The sequence below is a fragment of the Thermobia domestica genome, chromosome 12 (genome assembly GCF_964235325.1).
Source record: "Thermobia domestica chromosome 12, izTheDome1.hap1.1, whole genome shotgun sequence".
Classification (NCBI taxonomy): domain Eukaryota; kingdom Metazoa; phylum Arthropoda; class Insecta; order Zygentoma; family Lepismatidae; genus Thermobia; species Thermobia domestica.
The window spans coordinates 216,705,606-216,726,764 of NC_137465.1; the positions used below are offsets into that span (position 1 = coordinate 216,705,606).

At 37.2% G+C, this 21,159-nt stretch overlaps 1 protein-coding gene across 1 annotated transcript in view; it reads right to left on the reverse strand.

The window, feature by feature from the left end:
• Positions 1-21,159, reverse strand: part of LOC145667038 (DDB1- and CUL4-associated factor 10 homolog) — a 36,126-nt gene that overhangs the window by 14,435 nt on the left and 532 nt on the right. Inside the window, exons 2-4 of the mRNA XM_081734730.1 lie at positions 14,657-14,770; positions 7,319-7,516; positions 4,525-4,696 (exon numbers count right to left, since the gene is read on the reverse strand). Of these exons, the coding sequence (XP_081590856.1) occupies positions 4,525-4,696; positions 7,319-7,516; positions 14,657-14,770 (484 nt within the window). The remainder of the gene's footprint in view (positions 1-4,524; positions 4,697-7,318; positions 7,517-14,656; positions 14,771-21,159) is intronic.

Consider the following 21,159-nt stretch of genomic DNA (forward strand, 5'->3'; position numbering starts at 1 on the left):
GTAGGTTCAATGTGCTTTTATGAATTCAATACAAAATAACATGATTTAAAAAATTACTGTAACGTAGCCCCACACTGTTCAAAGTGAACCTCTCAGAGTACTAAGTGAACTCAATTAGTTTACTAATTATTTATAATTTGGCACAATGGGAGAAAACGATTTCCGTGTGTGACTGCTATACCTTCTACTAGCTTCGCAGAACTTTACAATAAATAATAAACTCACTATGATATAAGAATAGGCTTAAAATGACAATGTACTAAATAAATTAATGAGATATTCTATCCAAGCACTTCAATCCAAAATGGGCGGACAATTTTGCAAACTTTTATGAGGATGTTGGACAAAGCACTCTACTTTTACTATTCATATTACGGAAATGAGATGGTAAAATTTTCCGTATTAAATGAATTTTTCCTTGACGTTTCAAACAAAAATACTGGATCTTCAGTGAAGCTTTCCACCTTCCTGTGGAACACCTCTAAGAAGAAAGAAGTACGATGCACAGTTTATAGGCTTTCACTGTTTTAACTTGTTGCCCTTCTTGTGAGTGAAAAATTGGATTGATTTCCTGATATTTGTAATTCATTTTTCAGTCAGTTGTAAGATTAGCAAAGTCAGAAATAATATTGCTGAGGATTGCTGGCATCTACGTATAGCCTAACTAAGCCCGTCACGTATAAAGGATGACGTCCCTCGCTAATCATACCATCTGGGGAACTGGGGACGGTAGAAAGGAATGGTGAAGGAAGGAAGCACTCTGGGACCATTATGTTAAGTGCCATCCTGGTATTTGCCTGGTGTGAATGAAGAAAACCTATGAAAAAAAAAAACACTCAGAATGACTGGCCTGATAAAGCTTTCACATCTTTTCTTTTCGACTGAGTGTCTCCACCTGGAATCGAACCCAAGACTGCTCGCACTTAAGGCAAAAACTCTAGCGACTACGGTACGCGACCACCGCAATGAACTAGTAACAACTCTATAAACTGTGCACCGTACTTTTTCCAAGAAGCCGAGCTCGTTATAATATTGAGAAATGGTGTTTACTTTTTGTCTCAGAGAGGTTTCACAGGAAGGCAAGAACCTTCACACATGTCACCAGTTCAGCAACATCTTTGACAAAGGTGTTAGCGCACTAGTGCACATTGAAACTGTTCGAATTGCAGTACTACTACTTCGTGATACAAGACTACAGGATGTCTACTAAAATTCCAAAATGAAATTTCGTGATCTTTTCTTTACCGAACTATAAAACCTCGTAACATTCAACAAATAATAACAGTACCTATATTCTTTAGCACTTATCTTTATCTTATATCTAATCTTTCAAAGGCTGTTCCCTCGAGCTAATAAAAACATGGTGTCTCCTCACATCACTTTCACTATATTTGCTGTATATAGTCTGTTTTGTTCGATAACTAACCAACAGCAGATAGTCACAAATCCACTAATCTTATAACTACATATTTGGTCTAGGAATTAATTCGTGCGGTTGGTACGCACACATTGAAGCTGTAGTACAAACACAAAATACATAAATACCTTAAGAAAAATATTGTCCATCGCTAGCCACCACTTTCGCCCATCTGTCAGGCAATGTACGGATTCCGTGGCGAAAGAAGTCCTCATCCTTGGAAGCGATCCAGTCAGAGACCCATGTTTCGATATCTTCTGAAGAAGTAAACCGCTGTCCAATCAAATCGTTGTTCATGCAATCGAACAAGTAGTAGTCCGAAGGAGCAACGTCTGGTGAATACGGCGGGTGGGGTAAAACTTCCCATCCGACATTTTCTCAATAGGTTTTGACCGGTTTTGCGACATGTGGGCGAGCGTTATCATGTTGAACAATAAGTTTATCATGTCTGTTCTCCCATTCTGGTCGTGTTCTGGCCAGAGCTTGCTTCAAACGAATTAATTGTCGTCGATAACGTTCTCCATTCATAGTTTCACCCGGTTGCAGCAGCTCATAGTACACCACACCTTTCATATCCCACCATATGCACAGCATAACCTTTGCACAGTGAATATCTCGTTTTGGTTGTGATGGACCTGGTTCACCTGGTTTCACCCAGGCCTTTTTTCGTTTAGGGTTCTCATAATGGATCCACTTCTCATCACCCGTAATAATTCGATGCAGAAACCCCTTTCTGCTCTGTCGTTGAAGCAGCAATTCGCAAATGGTTTTTCGTCTTTCAACGTCTCTGTCTTTCAATTCATGTGGAACCCAATGTGACATCTTTTGAATCATTCCCATGGCTTTCAAGCGTTTGGAGACTGTTGTTTGATCAACGCCTAATGCTGCTGCAAGTTGTTCCTGCGTTTGACACGAATCCTGCTCGAGCAATGCTGTCAATTCTTCGTCTTGAAATTTTTTTGGCTGTCCAGCTCGCTCTTGGTCTGCCAAGCCGAAATCACCACTTCTAAACCGTGCAAACCACTTCTGACACGTTCGCTCAGCTAGACCATGGTCACCATACACTTCCACCAAAATACGATGACTTTCAGTCGCACTTTTCTGCATGTTAAAGTAATGCAGCAGGACACCCCGCAAAAACACTTTATCAGGCACAAATTGCGCCATGTTCACTTAACTACAAACTGGTGTTGTTGACGCTTTAATCCACTGCCCTATACTACGAACGATACGCGATGACGGGGGTTTGCAACACATGTGTGGATACACGGAACTGTGGGACGCTCCGTTCGTTGTGCCATCTCTTGTCCACCCGCACAAATTAATTCCTAGACCAAATATCTAAATACACATGATGTAAATATATTGACAAATCCTTAGCAATCCTTTAAAAATTCACACTAATTGTAAGGAGTTGTACTGTTGAATTACGTGACTTTTGTGACCGATAGACACTCTTGACTATTCATATTTGAGCTACTCATAATGTATCCTATAGCATCTATTATTGATTATAGTGCTCCCAACAAGGGCACTAGATGAATTTGCCACGAAAATGAGTCGAATTAATTTGTGCAGTCGATAGAGCTAATTGATCTATATCATACTTAAAAAAAAATCTCGATTGGGTTTTATAGAGAATAGCTCTTAAACATTTTCCGCAAACCTAGAAAACTAGATTTTGTAGAAAAAAATTCCAACACCGCATAATGTTAGAAACTACAGCAAATTTCATTACCATACATCTAACGTGAAATAAATAACTTAAAATTTATTTACATTATGTTTGGAAACTGTTGATTTATTATTAACAGATTTTCATATGGCACGTTCAGTGCACAAGGAAACAAGTTTTTGTATCTCTACCTGAAGATCCTTTCGGAGCTTCGAAGATCATGTCAAGATAATGTAAAGTATTTTTATAATGTAAAAAGAAAAAAAATCGTTAACTTTTCCATGGTAACTAAGGGTAACGTACAAACTTTATGTGTTTTTCTCAAAACTTTCGGAATTGGACTTTATTCCGTTGTACTCTGAATGCCCCATATAAGAGATAAAAAGGTTGACACGACGTAAATAATTCTGGTATTTCAACATCAACAAAATGTTCAATATCAACTAGATGGCGCACATTTCAAGTAATGTACGCCGAAGACTACTAGATGGCGCTGCAGTGCCAGATTGCGGTTGATGTCTTATTCTATTATAGCAGTTTTGCTCCCCACAACACACTGGATTCTGGCACTAAGCATTCGTTAAAGGTGTTTACAAAACACATGGCTATATTCCGTTTCAATCGCATATTAAATTCAAATTTAATTTCGGCTATGAAAATTGTATTTATCCAATGTTCTTGGTGCAAATACTTTTTTTCATATTACAACAGTTTTCCTTACACTGAAAATTATGTTGAGTAAGATAATTTGAGAATCTGATGATAAAATACAGCTGTTTCGAAACATCACCATCATAGGTATTCTGCAATTATTGGCAGTCACTTGCTGCAATTGAGAAACTACCATGCTCCACGGTCTTCAGTTAACCTCTTCATTTTCACGTACGATTTCTCTGTTTTGATACTGTCCATTAATTATAGTCTGCTTCGCTCTCTCCCTCTCTTTCCTGCTACCATACCCTCTAGCACGTCCCTCATGATATAGTTTCTTCTTGGCCAATGTTCCAACCAGTTTCTCTTCCTCTTCTTAATAATATCAAAGATTGTTCTCCCCCCCCCCCTCCTTTCATCATTCCTAACACCCTCTCATTCGTTTTCCGCTCGACCCAGCTAATTCAACCCCATCCACATTTCGAAAGCTGCCAATCGCTTTTAATCCTTTTTGCGTAATGTTTCCAAACATAGTGTACATAAATTTTAAGTATGTTTATTTCATTAACCGTTAAACGGATAGCAATGAAATCTGCTGTTGTTTGCAACAGCGAGAATTGCTTCATCATGAAGTGTTAGAAATTCTCTACAAAGACTAGTTTTTGAGATTTGCAAAAAAAGTCCATCTCTTTTGCTCTCTATTGAATGCACGAATTCGTTCGATTCAACTACTGCACACCTCATGTAAGTTACACTTGTAGGCACTGTCTTTTGAACATACCTTGAAACCTGCTAAGTCCTGTGATAACGATCTTAAATTAAGGTCGTGAATGATAATCAAGTATCCACCAGTAGTACACATTATCATTTTCGATGCATCAGGATTTAAACGTGTCCTCATAAGACCATTTGTATGGAAAATTCTATTATATACAAATCCATTTTCAGTATAGCTGAAACAAAACAAGCAGAAAGATTATTAAGTTTCATGATTTTACTACATCGAAGACCATTTTAGTGATTAAAAAGCAGTTACAAACAATTTCAATTAGACTACCATTAGTTAACTCGCAATTTAAGTGAAATATAAACTCAGTCTGGCACATTTTTCTTAGTAAATGATACGACTAATCTTGAATGAGAAAAAGTAGAAAGGTTATTACTCACCGCAAAAAATATGTAGCAGAATTTTCTTCTACATGCAACAGGTAGCGCTTTCGGAAGATGCAACTTCCTTCTTCAGCCTGTGGTAGACTTCAAAAAGTATAAGAAACATGAAGGAAAGTTTTAAAAAATGGTTAAAAGGTTAGGATATGTAAAAAACAAAACTTCTGTCAAACATTACCACACACACTAATGTTTGACAGAAGATTTTTTTTTACACTTTCCTTCTTTTTATCCCTTTTGAAGTCCACCACAGGCTGAAGAAGGAAGTTGTATCTTCCGAAAGCGCTACCTGTTGCATGTAGAAGAAAATTCTGCTACATATTTTTTGCGGTGAGTAATAACCTTTCTACTTTTTCTCATTGGATATAATCACCGCTCGCAATATTGTGATATGACTAATCTTATTTGAGAGAGAATATTTTTGAAAGCCGCTGCTACTTTCATATTCAGTCGCTTCAAATACGATAAACAGTGAAAACACTAAACTTAGATTTTACCACTTTATAACTATATGATCAAGTGTTAATATCAAGTCCCTGGAGTTATACGTTACGTCAACTAACAAGTTCAAACTTCATGAACCTTAAAATTTGAAAGAAACCATTGATAATATAATTTCAATTTTTGTTAATATTACCTTGATCCAAATTTAACTCTGAACGGGCAGAGATTTGGAACCTTTATTTTATGATGTCATTACTTTGAAAACAACCTGTTGCGCTCGGTCGCCGAGGTAAGAAAATATTCATTTAATTTGCAGACATTTCTTAACAACCCTTGTATTGAATGTAAGTAAATGAAATATATTATTCAACCATTTGAGCTCTAAAATTCTCAAAGCTTGCAGTGTTAAATCTGCCAGCAAAATTAGTGTTTACAACAGCCAAAAGGTGAGCTTAGGGACAACCACATATTCAAACAAGTTAAAATAAAATAAAAAATAATAATAATAAACCGAATTGATTAAAACTAAAGGAATAATCATCAAGGGAAATAGGGAAATCAAACCTGAAATTTATTATTTTGAGTATTCTGTACAAATTGTTCTTTAAAAGAAAACAAAGACTACAATAAGACATGTAAAGGTAAAGATCCGGTGACCCATTAATTAAATAATAATAATAATAATAATAAATACATAACTAGAGAAGAAAGAGATATCCATTTAAGGCACAAACACGGAGGCATAAGGTAAGTCACTTTCCTTAAGAACATGTGCTTTATTGCTTTTATAAGTAAATACACCATACTTATTTATAAAGTAAATATAAGATCATATGTTCCATTCACTGACATGTTCTACAAAGGACTTGGCTTCACAGCGAACAACAATGAGATTAAATTGTACCAATCAGGTTTCGTTCAAGTTTATCTGGAAACTCAATTAAATCGTGCTGAGTATGAGAAACCATTCATTTCTAGTTTCTGTGCTACCCATAGGGCACTATGTCTTTCTGGAAGGATGCTTGGATATTCTTCAACTAACCTACAAACTTGAAATTCTGACAGTACTTAGAATTTATAACATAGAATAGGACTACTAACGAAGACAGTACTTAGAATTTACAACATAGAATAGGACTACTAAAGAAATTTGTTTGGAAATTTGACATGACGGGGGTGAAATGGTCGATGCAATTTTTATAGTGAGATATTCTTACCTCGGAATCCCTTAAGATTAGGGACATGAAATTTGGCATTTAGACATATTTAAAATAATTAGATACGTGTTTTAACTATATATATATATATATATTGGACTTAAAAGGGACTGAAAAAGGAGTGAAGAATGGTTCACTAAGATGGCTATATTCAAAATACTATACGTTTAAAGAAGTGACATTTGGTATTTCGACTTCAAAAAAATAAATAAAAATTAATTAAACATGTGTTCCAGCGTTCATTAAAACATAATTAAACACGTGTTTCACCTTTTTTTTTTTTTCAATACTTGACCAAGAGAACAAAAAGACGTAGAGATAGTTTATTAAGATGCCCGTACGAGGTATTTTTTCATTCCTCATGTATTGAAAATCCTCTCCCATGAGGACGGGAGTCTGAAATTACCACTGTCGCTATCTATGGTCAAATTAGATTAACTTTATTTAGTTTACTGTCTTATCTTCTGTAGGCTGAAGTATGAAGATTTAAATGAATTATTATTATTATGAAAGAATCAAACGAATTAAAGAAGGTGGAAGGAAATCGTACAAAAGTACTCCAATTAAATCCATAAACGCAACGCTTTCTACCATAAGTTCATGAGATCTGGGATTATACCAAGCTTCCTTAATACTACAAGTGAGCATTCCCGCACTGAGCTACCATGCTATTACCTCTCTGTTCACGACAGAAAGGTCCCTACGTATCAGTCTTGCACCCTTTATGACACTGAGTTCCCATCTTACCTGTTAATATCCCACGTATATATACTTCCATCAAAGCCAGATGTAACAAGCAAACCATCTCGCGACGAGAATTCAATATTTTTCACCCAATTCGAGTGTCCATGAAGTGTACGTATTCGACTTTTTAAATTTCTCGCATCCCACAAAGCCACTGTATTATCATCACTGCACGTTGCGAACACACGAGAATCTAAAAATCTGTAAGCAAGAAAATAAAATAATATTACTGACAAATTTAAACAGATAATTGCTTTAATAGATGCATTTTCAATATTAATTACAAAAGTACTTACCACAAAAGCACCCAGAATTATCCATCTGTGAACATTTCGGCAAATGTTATCACCTTAGCGCACATCCTCACATAATAATAATAATAATAATAATAATAATAATAATAATAATAATAATAATAATAATAATAATAAAACTATAAAAATACATCCCACTGCTTATCATAATAAACAGGATGTAGTTCCATTTACAACTTACGTTTCTGAAAGGATCTGTACTGAGGCAGGCTAAAATGTTTAAAGTTGGATATATCTGGGTGCTTTCCGGGTAAATAAATATTTAACTGACAATCCTAAATTACACAACTCATAACGATGTATTTGTACTTATTCTAAATGTAAGTTGGGCCGCGGTGGCTCAGTGATAGAGCGTTCACCTCTGGTGCTTGGGGTCCGGGGTTCGATCCCAGCCCCCGCCAAATGAACTTTGTGGTGAACAAACACCGTGTGCATGGGTTTTCTCGGGGTTCTTCCGTTTCCTCCCACTTTCTTCATTCCACCATTTCATTCATTACTCATCATCACTGTCTCCTTTAGCCTAACCGGCATAAAACGTAAAACTCAAAGATTTCATTTCATTTTTTTCTAAATGTAAGTTATTTACCGATGGCTTGGGCTCTTGTATCTCCATCAATCATACAATGTACTTGATTCTATCACTAGACTGACTTCACATATAATTAGAATTACGAGATGATCAATCAGGGGGCAAAAAATGGTTTAACATTTTAAGCGCCATGTCCATATATTTTACTGGTCTATTTATTACTGGGACCCATGTCATCATCATGGGTATTCGTATTCTGTCATTATTGGCAGGTCAGTAGCCACTGTGATACTACACGGTCTTCAGCTAACCTCTTCGTCTTCACGTACGTTTCTTCTGTTTTGACATGGTCCATCAAGTGTAACCTCCTTCGAACCCCTCCCTCTTTCCTGCCATCACACGCTTTGGCATATCCCTAAGATACAGTTCCTTCTCAGCCAACGCCCCAACCAGCTTCTCTTTCTCTTTTCAATTATATTTAAAATTGTGCAGTTCTATGTAATAAACGAGAAAATGTGTTTTGAGAAAATTGCGTGTAAACACTTCATACACACATATTATATATTATTTAACGTTGGTACATGTGGACCTTAACAAGAAAGGTATGGATTTATTCTTTTTGTTCTACAAATTATATATATATAAAACCTAACAATGTTTCACTATAATGTAGGGGGCGCAGTGGCTCAGTGGTAGAGCGTTCACCTCTGGTGCTTGGAGTCCCGGGTTCGATACCAGCCCCCGCCAAGTGAACTTTGTGGTGGACAAACACCATACTCGTGGGTTTTCTCGGGGTTCTCCCGTTTCCTCCCACTTTCTTCATTCCACCATTTCACTCATCTCTCATCATCACCGTCTCCTTTAGCCTAACCGGCATAACCATGGGACGTAAAACTCAAAGATTTTTCACTATAATGTAAATATGAATATATATATATATATATATATAAAGCTTACACAGGCCTTGTTAGGAAGAAAGACTTAGGATTCCCGCGTACATGTGTCGCAGCAGTCATATGATACACTTGGCGAAAATGAAAGCAACGTAATTCCAATGTAAGAAACACAGTATAAAGTAAACAGAACAATATGTATGTAATAATCATACATTAAAGTAGTCCATGTATTACGTAGAAACTGGACATGTAACAATCCTGGGCAATGGAAACAGTCTATGCATTACGTACGGCTGGTAAAACCTACTCATGAAGAACACTCTCTGCATCCCCGCTGTCTAGTTCTTGGTTTACGGTTTAAGCTTGACAGAACACTTCTTTGTATGAAGCAACAGCATCTGAGTCCAGAAAATGGAACAAACTCCGTACGTCTCATTCTTTGGCTCGGTTCAGCTGCAGTGGCTGACTTCCTAACAGTGTATCTGCAAGATTTACGTTACAGTTCGATCAAGTAAAGTACTTAAACGGCATGTATAAGTATACATATCAGCAGCTGAACAGTCGCTGATTTGAAACAGTCGTACATGGGGACTGAATCTTGAAAGAATGTCACGTTGCTGGTGGTTTACTTTTTATTATAGTTGTGAATCCATCCTTCCACTGTTTGATAACAGGTACCCCATATTTCACCATAAAATAAGGATTTTCGACTTGCTTTCAGCACTTCCACATATTTGTCAAGGGTATGCACTTTTTCCTCCTTGGCCACTTTTAGTGGCACAAACCAAAATTTTTATCACATTGGTTGACAGAATGACACTTGACAGGGAATATGTGTTTCACTGTAACACCAAATTACATGGCAATCCAGGAGCAAAATGTTACCATGATATCTTTCTTCAAATTTACCATTTTCGAGTTTGACTTTCCCCTAAATTTACCCTTCTGGTCCCCAAATGTATCTTTCTTTCTTCAAATTTACCATTCTCCAGTTTGATTGTATTATTTTTAGTTAAAAAAATGGTATCCACACATAATTTCATGGAAGCAACTGGCACTCTAAAACCCGCCTTGGGCGACCCTGTGTCATAGCACTCACTTCAATGTCAAATTTTATTTTCGGGTAAGTGGGTTGGTAATCCTCCTGGTTTGCTCGTTTCACACTTGTTTGTCTATGAAGGTACCGGAGTTAATGTATATGTTATCTCTGCTGTGATTATTATTATTCTGAGAAACGACACTGAAAGGGTAAGCTTTACCCATAGATTTGACGACTGCAGATAACCCGCTGAAACCCATCGTTTTACGGTTCTGCTGAAGAAACGTGAATAAAACATGTAAATGTGATTTTACTACATGCCTGAAATAACTATGCAGTCGGTAAAATTACGAACTAATTATGATGGTGACAAAAAAAAAAAAAAAAATAATAAATCTTTGAGTTTTATGTCCCACGGTTATACCAGCTAGGCTAAAGGAGACGGTAATGATGAGAAATGAATGAAATGGTGGAATGAAGAAAATGGGAGGAAACGAGAGAAACCCCAAGGAAATCCACGCATACAGTGTTTGTCCACTACAAAATTTACTTGGCGCGAGCAGGGATCGAACCAGGGACCCCATGCACCAGAGTTGAATGCTTTACCACTGAGCCACCGCGGCCCCTTTGTTGGTGACAGACAGCCATATGGTTACAACATAGTCACAAAAAAAGCACCAGTTTGAAAAATACTGTTATATTGTTAACTCCAGCCCTATTTTATTCAAGTCGTTGGTCACACACTATTCAACTGATCTTTTAATACTTCTCTAATGTTTATGTTGTGTTGTGCTAACACATGTATGAACTTATATGAAAAAAACGAGTTTTATACATTAAGGGACCTTATAACCAGAAATTACATTTAACGCATATTTTATTATTATTGTACTATTGCGCAAAGTTTATCGCTAAACGGTACGTAGGTTATTGAAAGTAAATGAAAAAAGAAAATTGTTTACATCACACTCTTTATGACACTTCAGTCTTTTGTTACATCACCAAGGGTAGCTCTTGATGTTGCAAACCAACGTGATATTATGTTCACAAGTGTTTCACTTAATGTAATATCCAGTTTGAGGTGCCAGATTCGAACCAGTTTCTCAGTGATTTGTGCCCTAGAATGATATATCTTTCCATGTACTTTTTGTGACATAATTATGCCACAGATTCTATATAGGATTCATATCCGGAGAATTTGGTGGCCAACATAATCTTTGGAAATTCATACTTGGAAACCAGTCTGCTTCACTCTGTGCTCTGTGACACGGCGCACTGTCTTCTTGGAAAATAAATCAACTCAAATCAGGACCTGAGAAATAGTCACCAGATGGTCGTAGTAACTTTCGGTTCAGAATGTCAATGAAAAAAAAAATTAAAAAATGAGGAAATATGCCGCATTAACGTGTTTGTTCGAGATTTTAATTTATCTCACTCCATTTAAAGTAAAGCATCCCTACAACATGACACATTCTTCGAATTTCTTTTTAGAAACGTACTTTGGCTTTACATTTTCTCATTCAAAATTTCATTACACTGCCATTTCCAACAATCATAAACTTCTCATCCAAGAAAATTACGTGCCATCACTGTTCATCACTCCATGCATCGTGTCTACTCACAGAATCTCTTCTAGCGTTTACATGTTTATCAGTTAAAAGTGGGTTCTTTCTTAAGTTTTCTTATGTAACCCGTTCTTATTAGATCGTCTGACAAGTCATTCGGCTTATGTTATAAACTGCATTAGAATAAGTAGCCCATGCATTTCATGCCCCTGGAAGCCCTGTCTGACAAAGCCAAGCGATAATTCTCTCGATCCAATCTCACATTTATTATCATTTTCTGCCACATCATTCTCATTCAGAAGAGACAATACCATGCTCTCCTTGATTCTGTATTATTCTACGAAAGATAGTATGATGTATAACTAGAATTTTGACGATTTGTCTATTTGAGTAGCAATCACTTTGCTGTGCCCGAATTCGTCTTTGTTTACAAAGACTTGTGTCACACACTTTTCTCATATTTCGAGTTTCTAGGGAATAACTAGATTCTTCAGCGCCTTATAAATGTATGTGAAGCACTTCCGTTTACAACGTAAGCAAAAGAAACATTCAATAATACATAGTTTTCATTAAAATTTGCACTTTACACCGCTCCAGAAAAACAAATAAAACAAGCATTTTAGGTCTCAACCACACTTATATTGAGTACAGAGACACCAAACGGAGAGTATCTGAACTACTGTAACGCAAAATACTACTCTGATCTACCTAAACTTAAAGGTTGTTGGAAACATCAAGCAAATACCAGTATGTCACGGAATGGCTTATTTAAATAGTAAATATAATGAAATCCTTGCGGTTGCTCTGAGTAGTGCTATTGTTTTGTGACGGACTGTAGATTAAGGTTGCAAATGTTGCCAGAGACACTGTTTTTACGCGAGATCTGTTCAAGGTAGATCTATTTTTCAAGGAAATGAAGGACCTTGAACGATCGAATCTAATCAAACATCACTCCTGTACCATAACTAACAATTGAATTAAACATATTACAACTTAAGAGTATCATGTACATGCTTAATATCGTGTCAGTTTTGCGCTGGACATTTAGAACCATTCAAAACACCACTGTTGACGAGATTCTTTGTAATAAGATACCTAATTATTTACTGTAGTGTAAACATTAATATGTTTTGAACAATAATTTTACGACAATTTAAAGGAGTATGTAATCATCCAAGTTCAACGTAGTGCCTATTAGAAGTGAGCATAATTTCCACAAACTAGCACAAGATTACATTAGCGTTTCACTTAAGTTTTTATAGCAATTACACTTTCAAAAGAGGATTCTAGTGCAAGGAAATTTACATCACATTAAAAAAGTATAAGAGGAAATTCTGAAAATTGCCATCAGTTTAGCGTGAACTGCTGAGAAAGGTGTCAGGAAATACTTCCTTACCGAAACAGTGTATTAACTGAAACTAAACTCCTGGTGCAATAGTTTTCAGGGGACCAGAACCTACTAGGAGGCTTGTAGCATTCATGATGTTGAAGTGATGTGTAGTCAGTACATCAGCTCCTCTCGCCGCTAATGACAGCTTTCTACACCGGAATTCGCTACTTCTTTCCTTCAAGTGGCTCCACAACTGTCCTCACGACACTGATTGGACGCCGCAACTTCAGCATCACCTGGTGGATACAAACGGTCCCATCTTTCCTCTGACCAGATCCCGTACTGCTTGACTTTGTTGATCTTACAAAAAGCAGTAAACTTACAAGTTGCTGTGTAGTATTAGCACAACAAAAACAGCAACACAAGTTGTCTATCTTTCCTGTCTGATCAAACAATCAACAACTAAAGGCCGTAATTTCACAGCGTGCTGCATCACCACTTGACGAGTAAGAAAAAGCAATTGACAAGCTTCAACGCTCTTTTCCGCTGAGTCATTTCCATTATATATTTTACTACTTTTATTTATTTTACTGCAATTCTTATCCTGTGTGAACGAGGCCTCTAGGGAGACCGAAAAGCTTGGTATTGCAAGGAAGTTTTGGGGGTCAGAATTCAAGGTAAATGAATCATGTGTTTTAGCATACTGTCAAAGTCAGGGCGCAAAATTTAAAAGTCAGATGCACTCGCCAATCTAAAAATGACAGTCGCTAGTATCTCTCATGTACAAATTATGAAAGCCCCCCCTCTCATGGCCTTTGATTTGACCGAGAAAGAGATTACATAAAGGCATAAGACTTCAAAACCAGACAATTAGATTCAGGATAATCAATTTTGTATTGGACAATTCATATACATGTTAAAAAAATATCTTACCTTAAGACTTCACATTTGTGTAATGCTCTCTCTGCACTGAAGTACCTGTTCTCGATTGCGGTTTTCGGATCAAAGTCCTTAAGTGAAGGTCAATTGATGGAAATTGTTAGTAAATCATCCAGTGTGTCAGTCTTCAGTGAATTCCTGTAGGCAATCTTAACTCTGTGGAGACTGCTGAAGCCTCTCTCACATGAAGCAAGTACTCACAGGTCAAACTGCACAAAATGCGACAATTGGAAGCAAATTTGCGAATCTCGTAATGAAGTTTTCACTGTAAATCTTTATCAGTGTCTGATTCAACGTCAATGAAGAAAACAGAAGTTTATATTCTGCTCACTCTGCTAAGACAAGGTCCACTTTGTGAAAACTTTACATTCCGTGTCTTCTCTCACTCAGTGACAATGGTTTCGTGCGAAACAGAAACCGCGCAGCCCTGTGAGTTTAGGCAGAAACCATTTCTACTGAATACGGGTCGCCAGCTCTAAATTTCTAGTCGCCAATGGCGACCTGAAATTTTGCGCCCTGGTCTAGATATCACGTCATAATTTCTCCTCACATTTCTAGATTGTGAGGAAAATTTTAGATCTAGATTTATTATTATATTCCAGAGATTTTGGAATTACCTCACAAGTGTTGTTTCCAAATTATCAATTTTTAACATCTTTAGTTATTAAATAATATTCAAAATAGTGATGAAGAGCGTTAAGTGTGTGTAAACGTAACATTTCCTCTTACCTTACACAATTCACACAGTCTTCATGAGCTTCATTCACTCGTTCTATTAATCGTCTGCAAAGTGGGTCGAAAAGAAGAACATTCTTCTTCTCACACGCTGCCACTAACAGAGACCTGTGAACAATTTCAACAAAATTAATATATTTGAAAAAAAGCTGCACCACACAGAGAAGTAAATGAAACAACTGATTCCTTTAATGTTAATTATCTTCTATTAAAAGTTTAACGTTCAACGATTATACACCGTGGCCAAGGGAAACGGTGATGACGACATAAATGATAATGGAAGGAAATGGAATTCCCCCCCCCCCGAAAAAAAAAGCCGAGGCATACGGTGTTTGCCCATCACGACGCCGACTTGGCGGGAGCTGGGGGCCTCACGCTCCACAAGTTAATTCTTCAAAGCTTAAAACAGATGATCAGCGCAAAGTAAAAGTGCCTGCTTGGAGGATCGAACATGGGCCTTTAACTTGTAATGTCGGTATAATAATCATTACGTCATTTACTCCCTCTATTGACCAGTCATATATATCTTCACTCTTGTAATCTGTGTTCGGTCGTGAGTGGTTGAGCACCAACTTCACGTGTGATAAGAATACACAGCTATTCAAGAAGCAGGCTGGATAGCATAGTGGTTAACGCATCAGTACAGTAAGCCGGTGACCCGGGTTTCTTTCTTGATCCATTCTTCAGTCTTTGTATATTACTGAATTCACATTCATGAATATTACGCCCCACGGTTATGCCGGTTAGGCTAAAGGAGACGGTGATGATGTGAAATGAGTGAAATGAAGAAAGTGGAAGGAAACGGGAAAACCCCGAGAAAGCACACAAGCACGGTGTTTGTCCACCACAAAGTCCACACGGCGCGAGCTGGGATCGAACCAGAGACCCCAAGCACCGGAGGTGAGCGCTCTACCACAGAACCACCGCGTCCCCCATGAATAATTAGGTATGATATTAAATCGTTCATTTTGTCCTCCTACCAGATGTAATTTTCTGTGCTGAAAATCACAATGAAATTTACTTTGTTATTAGTGCAAACCAATGGATCTATCTATACCGTTATATTCCATCCGATTTTTTGTTATAAATATTTTCAATGCTTCGAGCATCAAGGAGGTACAACACAACACATGATGGGAAAACAATGAGTTTCCAGCAAGCAGATAAAAGTGTTCGTGATCATGACATTTCTAAGGGTTTTAATATAAAAAATATTTAAGAAATAAACAAAACAAATACAATGGTACAAAGAGTAACTCCATTGTTCTATATTAAGATATACCTCATAGCATCTATCACTTAATTACAATTTTGTAGTTAGCAGTCTGTGCACGTGCATTGTGAACAAGACTGACTCTGATTGGTTAAATTTTAATGGGGACGTCAGCAACGGGGCTATTTTGTCTCCGTCAAATTTAAAAACGAATATTAAAAAACTGCTGCAAAATAGACATAAAAACCCAAAAACAGAGAAAATAATAAATATATGAGAACAAGAAATATATAACAATAACAGGAAATAGTAATAATACTATCATTAAAGAAAATATATAACAATAAATAGTAAAAACAATAACAAGTCAGAATAAAAGATAAAAATGCAGTAATAAATAAAAAAATATATGATTCAAAAACGCAGAGAACATGAGCAATGTCACAAGCGTGCATAAAAGCAAGTACAGGATCAACAATATTAATATTGTAAAACTTTTTGTAGGTAGAGCTAAAAACAAGGTTTGGAATTGACTATCACTATTGCATATATGTACAGAAAATACTACAAAAGTGCTTTCTTTTCATTTACTAGGTAACTTTTGACTGTGTGGCCGAGCACAGGATTTGCAAAGAGCCCCGAAGCAGGCTAGACGGAGTGGCGAAGGAAACCCCAATGCGTTGAAGCAAGCAGTGAGGGGGTTACAAGTTATAGAGCCCCGAAGCAGGCTAAGCCAAGTGGAAAGGAATAACCAAGAGTCCCGAAACAGACTAGAGGCTTTGGGGTTAGGTTACTCTTAATGCTCCAAGGCAAGCAGTAGGAGGGACACCGGAGAACAGGTACTATTCCGCTGGTTGCTGCCGAATTTATAGGCGTCCAGAGCGGCGGTGGTGCTGTTGCCGTTTTCATGTTATGTGCTTCGTAGGAGGTGCCAGTGGTCCGTTGTCTTTTGCACGTAGTAATTTTACGTGGTGTGTACCAAATCCATGTGGTGATGTTTACAAACAAGAGGCATTGTTTGTATATACATAAGCACGTGATACATTACAAATATCATTGCCCATTACGGCAAGCGCAAGCAGCAGTCTCTGACGCTCTCTGAGATCGTGAATTGCGAATCGAAAACAGGGTTCGCCACCCGGAAACCATCTAAAAAATGTGGTCAATAATTGAAATTTTGCAAGAATTCAGCTTTTAGATTAAACTTACGTTACCGACTTCGATACGCTAGCCTGTATTTGTTCTTTTACCCCCGTTGAATAAAATCTTCACATGCGTTACATGTTACGCATAGACCTAGCTCTCCTACTCATTCTCTCATTTCAGTTCGAATCAATCCCTCATATTTTCATATTACTACAAAAAAGCTTAAAACTGCCTACAACTTTTAATAAAAGAACCCCCACATTTACCTTATTACGATACGTAATACCTAACCGACGGGAATATGGTTTGCTTCCATATATTTGAACATTTCTTTATCACATATTGATTCTGTATACACTTTCTCCCAATAAAATGTATACGAGGCAGCTTCGTGGTTCTGTGACACAGGTCTTACCTTCGGTGTGAGAGGTCTCAGGCCATGTGAGTTTGTAATGGACATCATGTCTGTGGGTTTTCTCCCATTATCATTCCACCACTTTTTTTTTTTTTTTTTTTTTTAAATAATCATTCACTTCCATTAATCATCCGTCTCCTCTAGCTAAGAGGCCATACACTGACATTTAAAACAACAAATTTAATTTCAATAATACACGCAGACCTACTAAACAAACCGGAAAGTGTATTAGGGACCAGGTCTATATTAGAAAATTACTTCCAACATAACTTATAAGTGGGCCCGATGACAGAACTTTCTTTGTCTTTCTGCGATGAGCTTTTGTAAGTCAAAAATTTTCTGCAGGAATTCCAAAATAAAAAATCAAGATGATACTATCGTGTTTTTACTACAGTATTGCATGAAGTATGGTAAACAGTTTTCAGCGGTATCCCCCTACTTCGAGTTACAACTCGTGAAGTCACTTCTTTGAAAGTTTTGCTTTAAAAAAAAAAAAATAGATTTAAAATATTTTATGATACGATACACCGTATTTTGTAATGAGACCAGCTGGGTCCATTTAGGATAATGTATATAAGCTGGTCTGTTGTTCCAATATCATCACTAAGTCTGACCTTTGCTGCTGGCCTTTTCTCCGTTACATTAGTAACCACTGAACCCGTTTTCACACATGGCCTCAGACAATGGTATACTCAAACAAACATCATTAGCTTTACTTCAACAGAGTATTTGACGTAAAACACAGTTCAAACTACATTTACACGAGTCGTCCGTGCATTTAAGACATCTACACATAGCAGGCATGTTTTTTATAGTTTTCTGTTGGCTAATTTTTTATTTATTTATTTTCCTTTTGGCAATTTTTCTGCGATCACATTGCAGATCACGGTACGTTCTGCTATGGGGTAAGTGGGTGGCCCAAAAGTAGGTGTACATCTCTGCATTGATCAAGTATAACATTCTAGTTTATGGATTTATTTGATTCGATTGCTCCGGGCATAAGGTGTAAGTAAAAGCATATTAAGAACAAATAATAAAGAAATTACATCTACCTGATGGATAACAATAAGAAATGATATAAAATGCGATGAACTGATCAGTACGATACTGTATACCTAGTTCTAACAAAGGCGCCCACGGACCACACAGCCCTATTCTACAGGTAAAAATAAAGAGAAAATCTTATATGATGGAACGCTCTCTGTGTCCTCCTTTAGCCGATATAGGAAATCAAAATTTCACTATGTGGCAACATCGCATATTAATCTGGAACCATTAGCACTGCTCTAGAAGTCCATCACACAGTTACATCGATTGTTAAGGTAATAAGTGGTGCTAGCGTCAACGTCTATTGAACTGTCATCCGGCAAGAATCGATGTAATTATTTGATGGATTGGGAGATCTAATCTATGGTTCTTTATCTGCGACGTTGCCATATAATGCAATTCGCGTCTCCACACAAAGACCCGAAAGGTATATATATATGTGTGTGTGTTTGACTTGCACAATAGTACTCTGTGGTCCGTGGGCGCCATTTTTTAGAACACTCGATATATATATAAAGTAATTATGAACAAATGGGATTTTATTGCCTTTCATCTATCATCTCCACATTAATATGTTTACAGTCCCAGGTTCGTTCCCGGTGGGAGAGACTTGAAAAGGACGCATCTCCACACTATCGCGTAGACCCATCAGCTTCGCCTTGCTCTTACGTGAATTAGATTAAATTATCGTTTTTAGTGGTCACCTAGTAGAGGCTGGTTGGTGGTGTTTTCTGTACTATGGTTTTCATTATGGCTAATGTATGATGAAAATTATAAAAACTTGTTACGCAAATATAACCTAATCTACGCATGCGCAGGAACAGCATGTTATGTTGCAAATCGTAGTCAGCATTTAGAAACTGAGTTCAGATATTACCTCTAATTTCCATGCGGTACCTCATCTTCATTGGCGGACACAGCATTTCACGAAGCATAGACAAAATTTACGCGAGGAACAACTAAGCGTGAAGTGAAAGTACGATTTCGGTATAATGAGGTTTCAGACGCATCTTAAAGCCCACGAACTGACTGCACGAGAATGTCAATACAAACTAGTTTACATCCAATCCACTTCCGGGCAAAGTGAGAGCACGCAATGTTCCTAGTAGGTGATGAGACTCCATTGGTAAATAGCTTACGAACATACACTAGGTTAGAGATTTAAGTTCCCTTACTTCCTTCTTTGATAATCTTTTTGATCAGTTTTTCTTCCTCCCGGCATCTGATTTACTATCTCATAATATTTTTACTTCCACCAAGTATATTTCTAGTGATCTCCGGAAAGTAATTTAAGATGCTTTGTTTCCTTTTCTAAGTCTCATGCTTATGCCCTGTAAGCTAAAGTAGACGAATACGTAACTAGCGACTATTGAAATAATTGGTGGAATGTGAATTTGAAAAAAAAAAAAAAAAAAAAAACCGAAAAGACCCAGAAACAATCTCAACTACAAATTTACATGGCCGGGGAACAGTTAACACTAGTTTATGCTGTTAGCATAAATTTACTGGGGCCCGCGGTAGAGCACCCACCACTGGCGCGTAGGGGTTCCCCTCAAGTGGGTTATGTGGTGGACATTTACCGTGCGCATGCACTTTCTCCGGGTTCATCCGTTTCCTCCCACTTTCGTCATTCTAGCGTGATAATCCATTTCATCATCAGTGTCTCCCTCTGCCTCTATGCATAATCGTAGGACGTTAAACTAAAAGAAAACTTGGTAATTGTTTAGTAATGGGGGGCCAACATCAGCGAAGACAGAAAGCGTGGCCTGCGGGGCTCTAACCCGCCTTCACTCGCTGACGCTCGCTTGGCAATACTGTCTGAATTACATCTTATTAACCTAACCTAACCGAACGTGGATAGAATATCGCAAAAAAAAAAAAAAAAAAAACTGTTAAAAACCTGTTCCCCCGAAATTAAACAATAGCCGAAAACTTTTTCTACATACAGCTGCAATCGCTGAAAAATGAATTTACCTGAGCATTACCCAAACTAGTCAATGTTTGGCAGAAGGGGGCCAGAAGTACGTAAACAGTACAAAATTTACAAGAGAAATGGAAGTACTTAGACCTGGCATAACCTAACCAAATATTAATAGAAATACGTGAAATTCTATAAGTGTTTCGAAAATTATGCTGGACCCCTACACTAACATAAACCTCATGTGAACAAAAATTTAACATTTTTTAGGGGAAAAATATAGCTTGACTCCTTCTGCTAAAATTGTTCTCCAAACGTTGTGGTTATTAACGTGTTATAGCTCGTATTTTCTAAATAAACATACATTACACACGGACAACGACCTTCTTTTGTCATCATGCTGGTAGGTTTCATGTCAGTTAACTTACACTTGTGTAATGGAAATTACATTACTAAGGCTGTATCAAATAAATCTTTTCATTGTGACTATTGCATTACTACTGTTGGAAGTACTACAAAGAATAACAGCCTTGCTTTTACGTACAATTACAGCGTAAGTCACTGGCCGAAGGAAGAGACACTTCCAACGATACTGTCAGAAGAAATACAACCAGGCTTTTACGTGTACAAAGTTAACTCTTCGATATTTGTCGGTCAGTCCGGTCATCGTCTATCCCGTGTACATGTATGTTGAAAACGGAAATGAACACTAATTCACCTGCTCAAGCTCCGTAGTATAATTTGTCTTTTACCACTAT